This window comes from Pantherophis guttatus, chromosome 1 (genome assembly GCF_059756535.1).
Source record: "Pantherophis guttatus breed Tessera chromosome 1, ASM5975653v1, whole genome shotgun sequence".
Lineage (NCBI taxonomy): Eukaryota > Metazoa > Chordata > Lepidosauria > Squamata > Colubridae > Pantherophis > Pantherophis guttatus.
The window spans coordinates 201,780,281-201,798,195 of NC_142063.1; the positions used below are offsets into that span (position 1 = coordinate 201,780,281).

At 38.9% G+C, this 17,915-nt stretch overlaps 1 protein-coding gene and 1 long non-coding RNA gene across 2 annotated transcripts in view; one reads left to right on the forward strand and one right to left on the reverse strand.

Annotated features, from left to right (window-relative positions):
• The window catches only part of LOC148116733 (uncharacterized), a 60,359-nt gene extending 58,715 nt beyond the window's left edge, over positions 1 to 1,644 (reverse strand). The window contains exon 1 of the long non-coding RNA XR_015731282.1: positions 1,566 to 1,644. This is a non-coding gene — a long non-coding RNA (uncharacterized LOC148116733). The remainder of the gene's footprint in view (positions 1 to 1,565) is intronic.
• NPM1 (nucleophosmin 1) lies at positions 1,513 to 17,360 on the forward strand. The gene is made up of 11 exons (XM_034432304.2): positions 1,513 to 1,923; positions 2,965 to 3,044; positions 3,359 to 3,478; positions 7,830 to 7,923; positions 8,042 to 8,139; positions 8,814 to 8,878; positions 9,759 to 9,816; positions 13,535 to 13,633; positions 15,497 to 15,616; positions 16,187 to 16,261; positions 17,049 to 17,360. The coding sequence occupies exons 1-11, from the start codon at positions 1,866 to 1,868 to the stop codon at positions 17,085 to 17,087; spliced, it is 906 nt and encodes a 301-aa protein (XP_034288195.1). The 5' UTR covers positions 1,513 to 1,865; the 3' UTR covers positions 17,088 to 17,360.
• The last annotated feature ends 555 nt before the right edge of the window (positions 17,361 to 17,915 follow it).

Consider the following 17,915-nt stretch of genomic DNA (forward strand, 5'->3'; position numbering starts at 1 on the left):
TTAGCTATGAAACCTGAATGACTTGGGCCAGTCAGTCTCTCTCAGCCCAACTCACTTTTTAAAATATATATATATATATTTGTCAAGAACGTATTAGGTATAAGCATAAACATAGATTGGATACATAAAATAGATACAAATAGAGGAAACATTAGGACAGGGACGGTAAGCACCCTGGTGCTGTTATGCATGTCCCTTACAGACCTCTTAGGAATGGGGTGAGGTCAACAGTAGATTCTTAGGTTAAAATTTGGGGGGGTTTGGGGATGAAATCACAGTCAGGTAGTGCATTCCAGGCATTGACCACTCTGCTGCTGAAGTTGTATTTTCTGCAATAGTTTGGAGCGGTTCACTTGTATCTATTGTGTGCTCGTGTATTGTTGTGGTTGAAGTGGAAGCAGTCATTGACAGGTAGGACGTTGTAGCAGATAATTTTATGAGCTATTCTTAGGTCATATTGAAGGCGGCGTAGTTCTAAGTTTTTTAAGCCCAGAATTTCAAGTTTGGTGGCATAAGGTATTTTGTTGCGAACAGAGGAGCGGAGGACTCTTTTTCACAGGTTTGTTGTTGTAGGTAAAATAGGAGGGACAATTACGTATGTTCACTCTCTTGAGTTACTTATAAAGTAATACAGTCCTCAATTTATGACCAACTGCTTAGCGGACCTACTGGGGGACTATTTACAACCTGGATTCAAAGTTCTGATGGTTGGACCCTCTCAGTTACATGACTAAACTTTAGATGTTTTGCAGTCAGGCTGCACATATGGCCATTTGCATTCCTGCAGTCATGTGATGGTGGTTAACAATGGTTTTACCGAAAACCAGCATTTGCTTATTTTTCGACAAAACTGCCACCCATAGCAAACCACTGGTTTGCTTAACAACCAATTATTTTAAGCATTCTCTTAAAATAATCATCACAAAAAAGGTTTGTAAAATCAGGAGTTTTATGACTCTCGCGATTTATGTCTTTGATGGGCAGACTCCATTACAGTCCTAAATCGAGGACTACCTATAAAGATGGGATAAAAATCAAATAAATAAAATTTATGTAAGATTGTGACAATCACATCTAGAATAACTTTCACAGGTTTAAAACAGTGTTTCTTATGGACGATGCCAAAACAGATTTTGCTTTATAGATTATATTTACTGCCACTACTGCTTTTCACTATTGCTTGATGGAATTTGAATATTGTATTAATTTTCAACACAGTCTTTCAAATAATCTTGAGTTTTGAGGACCACTGAAAGGGTCTTCGGGGCGGCTTTTAAAAAGCAGTGGCCTAAATCCTGAACCTGGAACAAATAAGGCGAGACCAGAAATGCAAATAACTTTTGAGATTGATGTATTTATGACCCAAAAGCACAGAGAGAGACAAGACAAGGCAATTTTCTGCACAGGGGAGATTAAGCCCGCGAATGCAAGAATTTCAGTTAAGGCGCAAAAAGAATCACCGCACGCGCTTCGGAATCCCGCCCCGCCCCCCGCCCCCCCACTCCGAATTCCCGATTCTAAAACGCACAGCAGTCCGAAGAGCGCCTGCGCACCCCGCGGCCGACCCGTTTTCCAACCGCGTGCGCCACTCCGATCACATGGCGAAGGCCCCGGCGTAAAAAATCGGGGCCGCCGAGTCGCCAAAAGGGTGATCTCGCCTCTTCTCGCGAGATTTGCCACTTCATATAGCAGGGAGGTGGGGCAAAAGGCGTGTTCTTTCCCAGAGGTCGCTGCCGTCTCTGCGTCGTTGGCGCCATCGTGCTCGATTCTTCTTTCTTTTTTTTTTTCCCTTTTCCCCCATTTCCTTTCCTTCTTTCCCGAATCTTCGTCAGCCGAGGCCGGTGCTTTCGAAGCGCGCAAGCAGCATGGAGGACAGCGATATGGATAACATGGGCTCCCTCCGCCCGCAGACCTTCCTCTTCGGTAATCGATGGGGCTCTTTCTCCGCCGTCTCCCCTCCGCGCCCTCTTCCGCTGCAGGGGCGGCAAGGCTGCTCTCCTCCGCTGGGCCTTCGCACGTGGCTGGGGTTTTGGTGGGGCTTTGGCCCGGGAGAAAACGGCGTGCGGGATCCGGAGAAATGCTGCATATTTTGGGGCTGGATCCTCCTCCCCCTTAAAGTACTTGCCGCTTCTTTCCTCGCCACGTGGTCGACTCGGGGCTCTTTTTTTTCCTCTCTCTCTCTGGGGCTTTTTATCCATTTTTCTTTGCAAACCGCGCATTTGGGTTCGTTAATGCGACACACTAAGCCGTGGTTTGCTGGTTCCTGAATTCTTAACCGAGTTCAGTTTTTAGCCCAGCAGCTTGTGCGAATCCGGATCACGGTTTAAATAAAAACCAGAGGAGTGGTAAGGAGTAGATAGGGAGAAGTTGCTCAGGCATCAATATTCCGCCTCTTGATTACGGTCGTTTTGAAATCGGTACCGCTGAAAACAAAAAAAACCCGATCCTACTGAAAAGAAAAGAAAAAATCGCCAAGGAGCCGATTTTGACTGGGGAAGGGCAAGAAACGGCCTCTCTCGCCCATCCAGGCTTAAAACGTGGGGAAATGGGCGCAGGGGAAGAAAGACGGGTGGCCACGTGCTTCCGTAGGTAGAGCAGGGTTTGCATCTTTCTTGCAAACGGTAGATGGCAACGTCGTTTTTATGGCCTACAGGCAGAATAAGAAACCACTTATTGCTGCTGCTGCTACTTGTAAATTGTAAACCAGTTGGTTGTGCTAAAATAAATTGGCCATGTGGAAGATTAACTCTTTCTCTCCCCCCCTTTTCTGGCAGCTGGGTTCATGGCAGTAGGCTTCTGTAAAATATTTTTGTTTATAGATAGGTGTAATTAACATGAATTTTTGTATTTTGGTCTGAAATGGAATTGTTTTTCCTTTTTAATAATTAAAAAGGAAATCATTGAATTTAAATAGTTAATTTTTTTCGTTTAGTAATTAAATGGTGACAATATGTGTTTCTGCAGGCTGTGAGCTGAAGGGAGACAAGCCCTATCACTTTAAGGTGAACGATGAAGAAAACGAACATCAACTTTCTCTAAGAACGGTAGGTTAATTATTTTTTTTTCCTCTTGGAAATTTCTCTGAGTCAGAACACTTATTTGACACTTAAAGACCATAACTGCTATTTGGGCATGCTTTGCAGTTGTTTAAAATGCTCACCATGCAAAGTACCTTCAAATGTGCATAATCAGCAATTACTTACTGAATATGTAAACTAGTTAGGGTAGCATGTGCCCAGTTGATACATTTCATTATTTCTGGATAGGTAATAAAGCTACATTTTCTTTTACTAGTGATTGTTGTAGGAGGTACTTGAGACGTAAAGGAACATCTCAAACATTGTGTTTTATAATACAGGTTAGCTTAGGAGTTGGTGCTAAAGATGAATTGCATGTTGTTGAAGCAGAAGCTTTGGACTATGAAGGCAACCAGATAAAAGTCACATTGGCATCCTTGAAGATGTCGGTTCAGCCTACGGTAAGAATGTTTCTTGTTTAGTAAAATGAGTAGCAAGAATTACAAACATTGTAAATTGCAATTTTGGCAGTGGTTCCATTCTTAACATTGAGAATTTTAAATTGCTTTAAGTACATTGCTTTCTTTGCTCGAAGCCGTTATGGGAATTTGGGGTAACAAAAATTGAGTATCCATGTATGTATTTAATTGTTTTTCAGTAAAGTTATAAAAATAATTTACATAATAAAAATGCATTTTGATGAATATTTTCAGTTACTTCAATCAAATCTTTGTTCACAGACCAACGAGTAGAACACAGAAACCAGTTAATTAAAATACCCAATTTTTGTTTTAGCAATTGTGGATCCTATAAGAAAATTCCTAATCTTACTCTTTTAACTCCCACAATCTGATTCAGTTTGTTACTGCAATCATTTTTCCTGCTGAGGTCACATAGGTCCATACCTTCAATAGAAGAAGGAAGTTGGATAGAGTTACCTTCTTCCTTGAATTATGTCAACTGATTTGTTCTCCCCTTAGCGTTCTCAGCTGGATTCACTATATAAAACTACACTTACCAGTTATCCTAGTTTGGATGATTGTGTTTTTCCTATTCAATAAACAAGAGGACAAATAAGATTTGGGAATGGAAGGAAACTTCATATTAGTACAAAGTAGATTGTCTTAAAATGTACCCCAAGAGTTATACAAGTAATTACAGGCCTGCATCTATTAAAGATTCAAAGTCTGCCCAAAAAATTTAAGATTTTTTTTTTTTAAAATAGAAAGTACCTATTGTAACAGGAATACTATGTTCATTATCCTACTAGCTTATTAAGGATTTTACTTGTGAAGATGAGTACGTTTTTTTTAGATCCCTATAAATTGTTCTTAGAAACCTTTTATTTATTGCATTGGCATATTACTATTGACAGGGCTTGACTTAATTGGTAACTGCTAAGAATTGATGCTGTTATTCAATAAATTTTTTTAAAAGTAATTGGCCTTTTAATAGGAGAAGGGTCTCACTTAATAGACGATCACATTCAACACATATTAAAAATAATTTTGCACATGCTTTGACCCAACAGTTCACATTTGATTACAATGCTTATTGTTGCAACCTTCGGTAACGAGATAGGAAATTTATTAAATTATTTATTAAGGAGAATGTGAACACAGCCCTTAGTGGGACTCCTTCCCCTAATTTTTACCATGGTTACTATTTTCATTCTCTCATAGCATAGCATCTTCCTAAGAAACTAAAGAGATCTCTTCCATGATCCCAATTCTTCACTAAGGCTTTGCTTTAATCACTCTCAAGAGTTGTTGGTTGTGAGGCAGGAATTACACAACATGAAGTGTCATTCATTTGTTCATTTCTTCAGCTGGATCTCCCATTTCTCTAGAATCTTTTTTCTCCCAATCCTCCTTGGAACGCATATGTGATAAGCTTGCCACTGGAGAATATCTTCTTAAGCATTGTATGCTTTTCTCTTAATGAGCTGATTCTAACCTTTTTTTAAAGAAAGATCTTTTAAATTTTGTCAGGATGGCTAAGCCATAATTCATAGACTGCAACTTGAAAATGCCTTAAGTAATTGAAGAAAAATTGAAAACCAGGAACAATTTGATTAGAAAAATTGCAGGAACCAGACTGGGGAGAACAAACAAAACATTGCGTAGAGTGGCACAATTATTAGAATATTCTATTGTTGAATAGTACATATCTGTATGGGGAAGAAATTGTCATACAAATAAGATTGATTTTCATTTTAATGGTGCAATGAAAATATCTGAAACCCTGAAATCCACACCACTCTCATGGCTCCGTGTTGTTTCTAAAATTACCCCTCCTGATTTCAGGTGACAGCAACAGATAATCCAAAGTGGAATACCACCACCAGGCTAAAGTCTAGGAAATCAACTTGGGATAACATGCCGCAATTTTACAATCTAGATAAAGAATAGCGACTAAATTGGGCATTTTTTAAGAACCATATCTTAACAGATCACCTAGATCCAACAAAACCACTCCCAGGAATGCAGTTGCCCTAGAAATATGGAGCCACCTGAATAGAATCAGGCCAGGCCAGAACTAAGGTAAAGCTCTTTAAATGGAGAATGGCTGAGAGCCTGCAATGTGATAATATAAGAATTATCAGGAAATTGCAAGGCATCTAGAATGATCGCATCTCAGACACATTAGAAGCAGTTAGATGGTTCCCATTGTGACTATATGATGATATATTATGGTGATTTTATTATATCTTAATTTAATATTTTATTTCATATATTGTCCACATGCCAGATATGTCTACATATATATATTTGCTGATTATTTAAACTTACATTTGTATATCACTGATTGTGTAACCTCTGTAGATGCCATACACTAAATAAATAGACTGCAACTCCTGCATCAAAGTTAATAATTGAGAAATAATTTCAGTTCTTTCCACTTTATTGGAAATGCTACTTTGTTACGATCAAGTCTCCATTATTTTGCTAAAAATAATGGATTCCAATATTTTGCAGAATGGTAGCTTGATGTTAGGCAAGGAGCAGAAAGACAGATTTTAATTCATGCTTGGTCATAAAAAGTCCTGTAAGGAAAGAGAACAATTACTCAAATGCTGTTTTTAAGCAGGCGTAACTAGCTATAGAACCATGATGGCGAACCTATGGCACGCATGCCCAAAATGGCACGCGGAGCCATGTCACCTGGCATGTGCGGCATCACCCATTCCTCTTCTGGGTTTCTGGTGCGCATGTGCACGCAATGATCAGCTGGCCTTTGTGCGTGCAGCAGTACTGGAAACGGGAAGAGCTGGTCTTCCGTTTTCTGGTGTGAGCATGCGCCACCTGATCAGCGCATGTGTATGTATGGCAGTAACCGGAAGACATGCATGTGCCGGAAATCAAAAGTACCTTATCCAATGCGCATATGCCCCCTGGGCAGCTCCTCTTCCTGGTTGCGGCCCTGATGAGCATGTGCACGTGCGAAGTACTCCTTTTTTGGCACTTGGTGCCATGCTCGCGCACGCGCGCTCCCTTTTCGGCACTCGGTGCCGAAAAGGTTCTCCATTGCTGCTATAGAAGCTACAGCTTTAAATTATTTTCTTCAGCAGAGCCCATGAACAAAGATTCCTGTCCTTCCCTATGTCAATAAATATTGATGGTCTTCTCTTTTTATCTAATGAACCAGTACATAGCGGAGTTACATATCTGGCAAGCTCTGTCACCAGTGCTCAAAAAGTGAGAAAGTGCTGTAATATTGATTTTAAGCATAGAGTCTGAATCCTCAAGATTTAGGCACTATGCAGATCAAGCTCAAAGCAACATATGCTTTGCAATTCACAAATATGATTGGGAAGGCTTCTGTAAACATGTAGAGAATTGGGCAGAAAGGTATGCTTGCATTTTAAGGTACTAAAAGTCTAGCAAAATTAGGTCCTTCATACTCTGAATTGGCTGATAACTGATTCTCTACATCCCCTTCAGTTCTAGTTGTTATTGAAAGGCAAACAATTGTAATGAATTGTAACAATTCATAAGTTTTGATTGTGGCATTTGAGTAATCCAGCAGCATATGCTTAAATTATTGCTGTTCTGCATTTTCCTGTTCTGCCAATACTGTGAAAGAGCCAGAAAAAACTGAAACTGTCTGGGGGAAAAAAAGCCCTCCCTTTTTACAACCCTGTAATTTGAAACAAACACTCCAAGGGACCTTTAATGGCAAGCTTGCTTTGCTCTAAGTTTGTGATAAAACTTTTTTTTTATGTACTTGGTTTGAATAGTGCAATACAAATATTTTTGAGTACGTTTTTGTGTTTAAAATGAAAATGTTAGGAAATATATGCAGCCTAAAGAACAAAAGCCTGGGAAACAGGGATCATATTCTAAAGTAAGGATGCTGATACTGAGAATATCATTATCTGGATTTCAGCCTTCTGATAATTAGATGGGGGAGTCCCTAGAGCATCTGTCCCTGCTGGGTCATATAGGGTGGGAAGATGCAACTGTATCAAAGGAACAAATTTGTGGAGTAAATAATCCCTAGCACCTTGAATTTTACCAAGAAGCTTACTGGTAGCCTGTGAAACACATTTGTTATTCTCTGAATTGGCTAGGGTGCCAAGTAGGTAGCTGTATTTTGGGCCTATGCACCCTCAAGGCATTTTGCATTTCTTTCCCGAGTTATCTATCTTAACTTTGAGCAAAGGATCCTTTTTTGGATTGCAATCTTTAGCTTTATTTGGAAATAATAGCAACCTCCTTCAGCCTGGCTTGGTTTGAGTTCTAGTTAATGATGTCTCTGCTTGTCACATTTTTTTTTCATTTCAGCAGAACTTTCTATTTTTCTTTTAAGGTTTCATTAGGTGGCTTTGAAATTACACCTCCAGTAATCCTGAGATTGAAAAGTGGTTCAGGGCCTGTTTATGTCAGTGGACAACACCTTGTAGGTATGAACATTTATGTGTTTTAATTTGGGATATTATTTCCATTCAGCTTGCTAAAGTAAATTAAACTTTTGTCTTTGCGGTTGGAAAATGTTTGGTTTACTCTTGTGTTCTCTAACAGCTTTAGAGGAAGAACCAGAATCTGAAGATGAGGATGAAGATAAAGTACAAAATATGGTAAAAAGACCTGCAGGTGTGACATTAGCTAAAGTTCCCCTGGTAAGCATCTAATGGAATTCATTATTTTGACCTGCAGGATTTTAGGAATACAGGTATTCCTTGACTTAGGACTACAATTGAACCCAAAATTTCTGTTGTTGAGACATTTGTTAAGTGAATTTTGCCCCATTTTTATGACTTTTTTTGCCACAGTTGTTAAGTTAATCACTGCATGTGGCTGTTCAGTGAATTTGGCTTCCTGATTGACTTTGCTTGTCAGAGGGTTGTAAAAGATGATCACATGATCCCGGGACACTGTCATAAACATGAGTCAGTTACCAAGTGTCTGAATTTTAATTGCATGGCCATGGAGATGCTGCAGTGGTCTTAAGTGTGAAAAATGGCCATAAGTCACTTTTTTCAGTGCTGTTGTAACTTCGAATAATCACCAAATTAACTGTTAAGTCGAGGATTACCTGTATGCCTGTGCTGTAAATTTATCCACAAATTTAGTTCTTTGCAGAAGAAAATACTTTTTGCAAATCAACCTTATGAATAAAACTGAATTTTCTGAATACATAGTTCAACTGCTTCTAGTGTGAAAGGTGAAAGAAACAGATTAATCATTTTTGTAATCTGATTTGACATCCTGGATAATTTTTAATTATTTTTATTCATAAATTAGTATTGAAGATGGATTGTATCTTCTCATAAATTACATTTGTTCTTTCAAGAAAAAAGCAAGGATGGCAGACAAGGATTTTGAAGATGATGAAGATGATGACGATGATGAAGAAGAGTATGTTATATTTCAATAATCTGTTGTGTTTAAATAAATAGCCTGGGCAGGAAATAATAGCCGAAAGACATTTCTCCTAGAGTTGTTAAATATATTTTGGGTATATATTTTAGAGACACTATGTTTTTTTAAAAATGATGCTTCTATTACATGCCTGAATTTTATCTTTGATTAGATAATGGGTGGAAGTATGACTTAATCAAAGAGTCTAAATTTTAATGCACTTCAGGAAGTAGTCACGCAATTAGGCCTTTTGTGAAATTTCCATTAGTCTAGAATACCACATTCTTTAGTTCCTATTGATTTGTTTTTCTTCAGCTTGTTCCAGTAGGACCATCTGTTGGGAGAGGGGTCAAAAAAGTCAAAGATGATGGGCAAAGCCATGAAATCAAAGTTGCTACTCTTAGTGTGTTACATACAAAGAGACAGCTGTATCCCCATTTGGGAATGTGACAACTTGCCACAGTCAACTCGCAACAGCCAACTCATGCCCAACTCCTTGCAGGACAACTTGCCATGGCCAATTTGCCATGGGAAAGCTCACCACAGGACAATTTTAACAATTCTATTTATTTAAAATAAATAAAAATTATTTTAATTTTTGCCATTCACATTTCAGTCTTGTCTCTCCTTTTGCATCCTTTCTTTAAGGATTCTATTCCACCAATTCTTTGATATTAGTGTAACTCTTGTCCCACAGCAAGTTGTCCTGTTAGTGAGATGGCTGTGGCGAGTTAGCCATGTTGAGTTGGCTGTGGCGAATTGTCATAGATCCCCCCCTTACCCCCTGTTTGCTCCAATGTAAAATTGAATATGTGATATCAAATTTATTAGACTTAACAGGCTTTAGGAATTTACATAAACTGAATTTTGATTGTAGTGATGATGAAGACGAGGATGAAGAGGAGGAGGAGGAAGATAAGACTCCACAGAAAAAAGTAAGTTATTTCTACTCGAAGTGCTTCATTCTGAGATGAAAGTAGATTTAAGGTATACATAACAGAATTGAATTTAAAGGATTCAAAGGAGATTAATGTTTCCTCTGCTGAATATTTTTATTTCTGCTTTTCAAAACATTTTGGATGGGCAGCGTGCATCATTACAGTCTTAGTGTTTTACGCATCTTGTTGCTTCTAACTCTGAAATTGGGTTTCTGTAGTGCATATGCAGAACATTATTTTCCTGTCTTCTCCCTGCTATTACATGCACCAGCAGACCCATTTAGGAGTAGCTTTTTTGTCTCTTTCCCCAGAAAATACATTTGCTTTTTCTCTGTTTCATGACTTCTCACATTACACTGCTTTTTGAATGGTAAGGTACTATGAACAGTTTCCAGCAAGCTTCTGGAAGTCAATGTTGATACCATTTAGCTGGCACAATGGGCTATTATATCTTTTCCGTATATACTTGACTTTCTATGAAGGAAAACAAAACTCTACCTGGCTGTACTTAAAAAGGTAAAAAAAAGTTTGAACTGGAAGAATATTTTGTGAATCATAAGATAGAAAGAGGAAAGTGTTTTCTCTTATTTTACAAGTTTTTTTTTAAAGGATTAGATAGGAGAAACAACATCCTATTTCTATTACAAGTTGAAAACTGAAAAAGGATAGCAACTGAGCTGTATCAGATTGTATTTGTTTAAAGAAGTGCTTGGATTAAATTATAAAAGAATTTGCTTTCAAGTTAAGGAACGTAAAGTAAATTTTCCTGCATTTGGCTCAATTAATAGTTTATTGCAGAGTTAAATAATCATAAATGTTTCTGGAGGCAGCATGACTAGTGGAGCTGTAGCTTAAAATAACAGTCTGATTTTCTTAGAAGATAAAAATTATTATAAAACAGTAGAGGCTGAGGGTTTTATTCCCCACCAAGTTTTTAACTGATGAGACCAAACTTTTTTGGGGGGGAAATGCCGAGCCGAACCTACATCGCAAAAGAGGAAGAGGCATTACCAGGTCACAAACCAATGAAGGACAGGCTTATTGTATTGTGTGGGAATGCTAGAGGGGACTTAAAATCAAGCCTCTACTAGTCTATCATAGGAAAACCCATGAGTTTTCAAGAAGCATAACATCATAAAAAACAAACTCCCACGTGATGTGGAGGGCAAACAGCAAAGCTTGGGTCACGAGGCAATTTTTCACCAAGTGGATAAATGAAGTGTTTGGTCCCTCAGTGAAAAAACAATTACTGGAGAAAGATTTGCCTCTGAAAGCTCTCCTAATGATGGACAGTGCACCTGCCCACCCTCCAGGATTGGAGGATGTCTTACTGGAAGAGTTCAGCTTCATAACTAAGGATCCTGCCCCCAACACTATTACCCTGTTTCCCCCCAAATAAGACATCCCTGATAATAAGCCCAATTGGGCTTTTGAGCGCATGGCAATAAGGCCAAGCGCTTATTTCAGGGTTCAAAAAAATATAAGACAGGGTCTTATTTTCGGGAAAACACAGTACTCTCTTCCAGCCCATGGATCAAGTCATTTCAAACTTCAAAAAGTTGTGTATCAAGGCACTTTTCCAGAGATGCTTTGAGACCACCTCTGATATTCGGCTGACACAGAATTCTGGAATGAGCATTTCAATATCCTGCACTGCCTTGATCTTATTGATAAAGCCTGGAAAGAAGGACAATGAATTCAGCATGGAAGAATTTGTGGCCAGAAGCTGTGACTCAGAGAGACTTAGAAGGGTTTGAGACTGGTCCTAAGCCTGCAGGTAAAGAGGATACAATTGTGCAGGATGTTGTATTTGGGCCAATCCATGGGTCTGGAAGTTGATGCTGCTGATATTGAGGAGTCAGTGGAAGAACATCATGAGGAGCTCAGCACTGAGGAGCTGCAGGAACTACAGAAGGAGCAGCAATAAGAGGTGGCTAAAGAAATTTCTTCAGATGAGATAAGGGAGGATTTACCCAGTTACAGAATAGAATAGAATAGAATAGAATAGAATAGAATAGAATAGAATAGAATAGAATAGAATAGAATAGAATAGAATAGAATAGAATAGAATAGAATAGGATAGGATAGAAGTACCATTCAGACAAGGGTCTGACAAGAAAAAAATCTAAATTTATTCAATGACCAAACAATTTCACACTTTCAAGAAACTCTGAAAAGACAGAAGCAGTCCTCATTGGATATGTTTTTAGCGAAGATGACAAAGAGTATGCCAGAGCTTGTGGTGCAAATTGAAAAAAAGCAGAAAAGAGAAAGAACACCTAAGTGCAAATGCCCAATGTTCTGTTGGAGGGAGTCTCCTTCCAAGCAGTGCTCCATTTAACTTCCTCCCACCATCCCTCTAATGACTTCCTCAGAAGACGAGGGTGCAGGGGAGCACCAGGAAGATGCTAAATAGCTGTGTGCCAATGTAACTCATTAGGAGGGATGAGGCTACCTCCTTGCGAGTAGCCTTGCTGACCTACGTTGTGCATAGTGCCTCTCCGTTCAGCCCTACGTGTTCTAGGATCTGGTGGAGGCAGTTCCTTCTCATACCAGCTGACCAGCTGCAGCTGTGATCCTTCACTCTGTGCAAAGAGTGAACAGGTCAGAGGAAGAAGAGAAGCCAGGAACCTTGGAGGGGCCGTCGAAATAGTCAGTCAGGTGCTTGGCTGGAGATGAGATGCAGCTGCAGCTGGATGGTTCAGAGACCCAGACAGAAGTGCAGGCTGGAGAAGGATTGCTGCACCTGATCAGTGGGAATAAGGAGGAACTACCTTCTCCAGCAGATCCTAGGATACAAAGGGCTGAACGGAGGGAGGCTCAATGGAGGGGCTACTTGTGAAAAGGCAGCCTCGTCCTTCCTAATGAGTTAACACCATTGCACACTTATTTAGCCCAACACGTGGAGCAACGTGATGTTGGAAATAGCTGCCTGTTTTCTTTGCTGTGCATGTGCTCCAGTTCCATGATTCCATGACTTCAGACCTGTGCTTCGTGTGACTTCATGTTTGGATTTCGAACCTGCTTCTTGGACTTCGGACTCCTTGATTTGGTTTTATTGTGTGGATTGTGTCTGGATTTCAGACTGTGTATGTGGACTTGTACCTTTGCCTGCAGACTTTACAACCCTGTGCATAGGTTGAGCAGGCATGGACTTGGGAACTTTGCAGTTGGTGCAAGTGCGATCTGTCTTAAAGTTTTAAAAACTCCCTGTGAGTTCGTGCATGTGGGCTGGAATAGGACAATTCCATTAGGACGTGGAGTCTTAGTACAAATAAAGTGAAGTTTTTGTTTTATTCAATCCAAGTACAGTATTTATTTTTAGGTTTATATCTCATGTAAAGTAATATGCAACCCTATCTTTTTACTTACCGTATTAAAAATGTGCATTGTCTTTGGTTTGGGAACACATTAAATTTATTTATATTGTTTCTTATGGGAAGAATTTGTTTAGTTTTCGTCGAGCCTCTCTGAACCAATTAACGAGTACCAAGGTACCACTCTATAGACTCCACTAGAATAGTGAACTTTACATTTTCATTACAATAAGAACTGATAGGTAACCCTTTGTAGTAGTGGCAGGCTGTAAATTTTCATTAATTACAGCAAATATGGACAATAGCATAGGCTATGAAAATTATAGTGCAAAATGTGTGGTAAATAATAGTTTAGTTTCTTGATTATTAAAATAAGGCTGTTAACATTCTACTTTTAGCCTGCCAGAGATTCTTCTGTGAAGAAAACACCAAAATCAAAACAGAATGGAAAAGATTCTAAATTGGCAACACCAAAGTTGGCAACATCCAAATTGAAAGTGAGTATGTAGATTAATTTTCATCATTGGCTATTATATATTAGGAAAATCGGAAGTTGTACTAATCTAGGTTTTTGATGTCTGATTGAATTATAATATTGGTGTATTATAGGAGTTAAAATAGGAATCTGCATGTATTTATGAATTGCCAAGTTGATATTTGCTCAGCTTTTTCATGTAAGCCTTTGAGGGATTAATGTATAGTTTAAATTACATCCTAAACCGGGTGTCGGCAACCCGTGGCTCTGGAGCCGCATGTGGCTCTTTGACCCCTTTCCTGCGGCTCCCTGCCTCCCCGGTCACACAACCTGCTCTCTGTCCCATGACACTGGCCATGGCCAAAGCCATCCTCGCTAACACAAGGGCTGGCGGGGGGGGGAACGGGATCTGGGAGGAGGGTATGATGGAAAGGGGGACAGCCCCGCAGCTGAGGAACAAGCACGACCTGCAGTGGTGGCTTCCCTGAAGACGACCCTCCTCACCCCTTTCCCACAGAAAACACCGGAAGTCACAAAATCTGGGTAGGCGTGGCTGGCTGGGAGTGATGTTGAGTTGGCCACGCCCACCCAGGTTTTGTGGCTTCCGGTGTTTTCTGTGGGAAACTGGTCCAAATGGCTCTTGAGTGTTTAAGGTTGCAAACCCTGCCTTAAACTATCATTCTGAGGCAGAAAGGATTTCCCCTTCAGAGCAAATGTTATTAGTGGTCTTGTAAGTTACTAGGTGTCTGATAAATGCTTCTCCCTTTGCAGGGAAAACATCTTAAAAGCATAGAATGCTCAAGAGATTCTCTCCCTGTCAGTTGACACAAAATAAAAGCTAATGGCAAATGTATAAAAGCTAATAGTAGGAAGAAGTACAGGTTAACAACTGCCCTGTTTAACAACTGTTCAAAACTTAAAATGGTGCTGAAAAGGAGACTATGATTGATCCTCACAGCATCCCTGAAGTCACATGATCACCTTTTGCATACTTTATAGCTGGTTTCCAACAAGCAGAGTCAGGAGAAGCTAGCAGTAAAATCACAAGTCATAGTTATGTGATGTCTTGCTTAATGAGGGGTGTGTTGCTTAGTGATGGTTTAGCATGGTTAAACAACAGTGGAAGTGATGCAGATCTGGCATGGCCACATGTTTTGCTTTGCATCAGTTGCCGATCCCAATTGTGATAGTTAAATGAGGACTTCCTATAAATGAACTGGCTGAAACAGCACAGAAGTTCAAATAAATGAAAGTAGGATAAAGTGCAAGGCAGTGACTTCTAAGTAGGCTTTATCCTTGTACAATCATCTGCAGTCTTAAGTATTTTTTCTATCAGGGCAACCTGGTCTACCCATATATGGGATAGAGCATACTGCTTCCGCCTTTCAGCCCCAATTCAGGAGCCTGGATTGTCGGTAAATATAAAGTTAACATCTGCAGTCTTGGCTCCCCAAAGAATGAACACCTAATCTATCATCCTTGCAGAAGTCAACGGATGAAGCAATATATTCTATTGTGGATAAAATAATCAGTGAAAAAGTGACAATGACAAAAGCTATATAGTATTGGATATTATTTCTGACGAAATTTTACAGAGGTTTACAGACATGAACATTTACTGAAAAGTTAGAAGCCTGTACTTGAAATGTCTTTCAAGTGTTTTAAAAAATACATTCCATTATATAAACGACTGAAGTTAAGTAAGAATTGCTCGCTGATATTTGACCAACTAATGTAGTGGCTCAAGATTTTTCCCTTCCTAACTTTCATATGCTTGGTTTTCCCTTCCTCATTAATATAACCTGAGGCTTACATATCTATTGTTGATCATCAGTTTTCTTGTTCTATTGTTGAGGGATTTTAAGCCTAGTTTGGTATGTTTCAGACTCCAGAATCTCAAAAAGAAAAGGGATCAGAGACTCCCAAATCACCACGGCCTGCAAAATCACCAAAACAATTCTCTATAGAGGAGATAAAAGCAAAAATGCAGACTATCATGGAAAAGGTAATTTTTATCACACTGAATAGCTGTGGCTACTGAGATAGAGTATGTATGTTCTTTGATGTAGAAAACTTGATGATTTTTCAACTTGTAGTGGTAAACAAATCTTAGGTTTTTAATTTTTGTATTTTTACAGTGGAGGGTTATCTGCCTCCCCAGCTTTTCCTTTGTGCATTCTTCAAGGCATGTAGCATTAACTGTTGTTTGGTGGAAGAATTAGATTTTTCCTCCTGCCAATTGTAGTTTTTACTCAGTCTCCATTTAATATATTTACCATATGAATTGCAATTTTATGGGTCTTTGTTGACAATTCCAAGCTTTGTCTAGGGCAGGGCTGTCAAACTCCTGGCCCGTGGGCCGGATGCGTCACAGCGCTGGCCACGCCCGGTTTAGCGAAGGGGAAAAAAATAAGTCCCGATATGTCACGTGACGCCACTGTGACGAAGTGAGTTTGACACCCCTGGCCTAGGGCACTTTCATTGAACCAGTTCTATCTTAAATGAACTTATTTGTAGTGTGAATTATAGATTTTGTAATTCATTGTTTTAATGCTGTATTTGTCTCTTTCAATAGGGAATGAATCTTCCTAAATTAGAAGCCAAGTTTGCAAATTACATTAAGAGTTGTTACAAGGCAGAAGACCCGAAGGTAATGGAATTATGTCTTGATAAAATCACTTAAATTAACAGAATTGTGTTATTTCTTCAAGTCATTACAAGAAAAAAACCAGAACAGGATGTTTTTCTGATGACGGAATGTTAACATTTTTCTGTGGGGGTATCAATGAGTTCTTTCATTAAGCCTATAAGGTGCTTCAGTCCCATTTTTAACCAAATAAAATGTTTTTGCGTTGAGCATTGCCTGATGCACTTGCCTGTCCTTTAGTGCCTATTTCTGGATCAAAACTATTTTGTAGCTTTAAGCTTTTTTTCCTCCAAAGTCAAACAGCATGTGAGGAAACACGGTAGATAGTCGTGGTATTAGTGTCAAGAACAAATTGATTAGCTTAGAGCCATAAATCTTAAATTTTGTGATACAAATTTCTGAAAGAATGTTTTCCTTTTCCCCAGGAATTCATTCTTCTCAAGAGATTTTGTGATGGAGAGTGAAATTATTGTTGCCTAAAAGAGAATTCTTGATAGTTTAAGTTAAGATAGTGAAAGGGCCTTTACTATACTAATACACTGAATAATTTTAATCATTGTGATCCTGAGTGGGGCATTTAGTAAATGTTTTTAAAAATCGGTACACACCTGAAATTTCTGTATGTGCATCTTGTTTTAAACCTAGAACTGTTATATTCTGTACCGTAAATATTTTTAAAGGCATTACATCTATTAAATAATAAGTTTATTCACAAGTTTTATGGTGTTGTAAGGTTACAAATTACAGCAGGAGACTTGGGTAAAGCTAACCTCCTTGTGTATATTTCTAGGTGATTCAAGAGCTCTGGCAGTGGAGGCAGTCTTTGTAAGCAAGAAGTCAAATGGTTACATTTTTAAACGATGGTCCTGTGTGTTTAACCATTAATACCTGACTGAAGCTTTCTCTCCAGAGTCCGATTAATGTCGTCCACATTATTTTGGCAAGAATGTATGGTCCACAATGCCTGTTCAGTTTTTTAATACCAAGATTCCATCCTTTTCATTTAAAATATGTATGGAAATGTTTTGATAATACATAGTAGTGGTGATCTGGGAAGAGGGAGACTAAATGTAAATGTGAAAATAAAAATTTAGTATTTTAAGTCGTTTTGCTGCTTTGTTATGGGAAGAGAACAATTCTGTATGAATTGTCCTACAATCATACCAACTGGATCACTTACTACATTTGCCCAATGGACTTGCAGGTGCTCACTTTTCCAGCAACCCATTCAGGTAGTAATGCTTTTCAGAATTTAGAATGTCTGCTTTAAAAAAAAATGTGAGTTATGGCAGTGCACACTGCATATTAAGTCAGATTGTGTTCCTACACATAACTGATCTGAACTGCCTTTTTCTATCTTCTGGATATCATTTGAGTGCATTTTTTCTTCCTTTGTCTCCCCTACAATCAGTTCTATCTGGCCTCACATAGAATGTACAAAGCAGAATATTTATTTTTCACATTTTTGAACAGTGCATAAGATGAATGGATGTTCCTTGGACATTGGTTGCAGCATTCCAGGCAAATAATTATCTTAGGAAGATGAAATCTGGATCATTTAAGTTTTCCTGGTTTGGGCTGAGACAAATCCAGAGGAGCCTTTAGGACCAAAAAGATCAAGGCCAGGGCATCTTCTTTCTTCTTCCCCCATCATAAC

Excerpts from the sequence above, each read along its gene's own strand:
- NPM1 (XM_034432304.2), top strand. The coding sequence starts at position 1,866 with ATGGAGGACAGCGATATGGATAACATGGGCTCCCTCCGCCCGCAGACC. Across the intron at positions 7,924-8,041 it reads CAGTGGACAACACCTTGTAG|CTTTAGAGGAAGAACCAGAA; the intron begins GTATGAACATTT and ends GTTCTCTAACAG. Across the intron at positions 8,140-8,813 it reads CATTAGCTAAAGTTCCCCTG|AAAAAAGCAAGGATGGCAGA; the intron begins GTAAGCATCTAA and ends TGTTCTTTCAAG.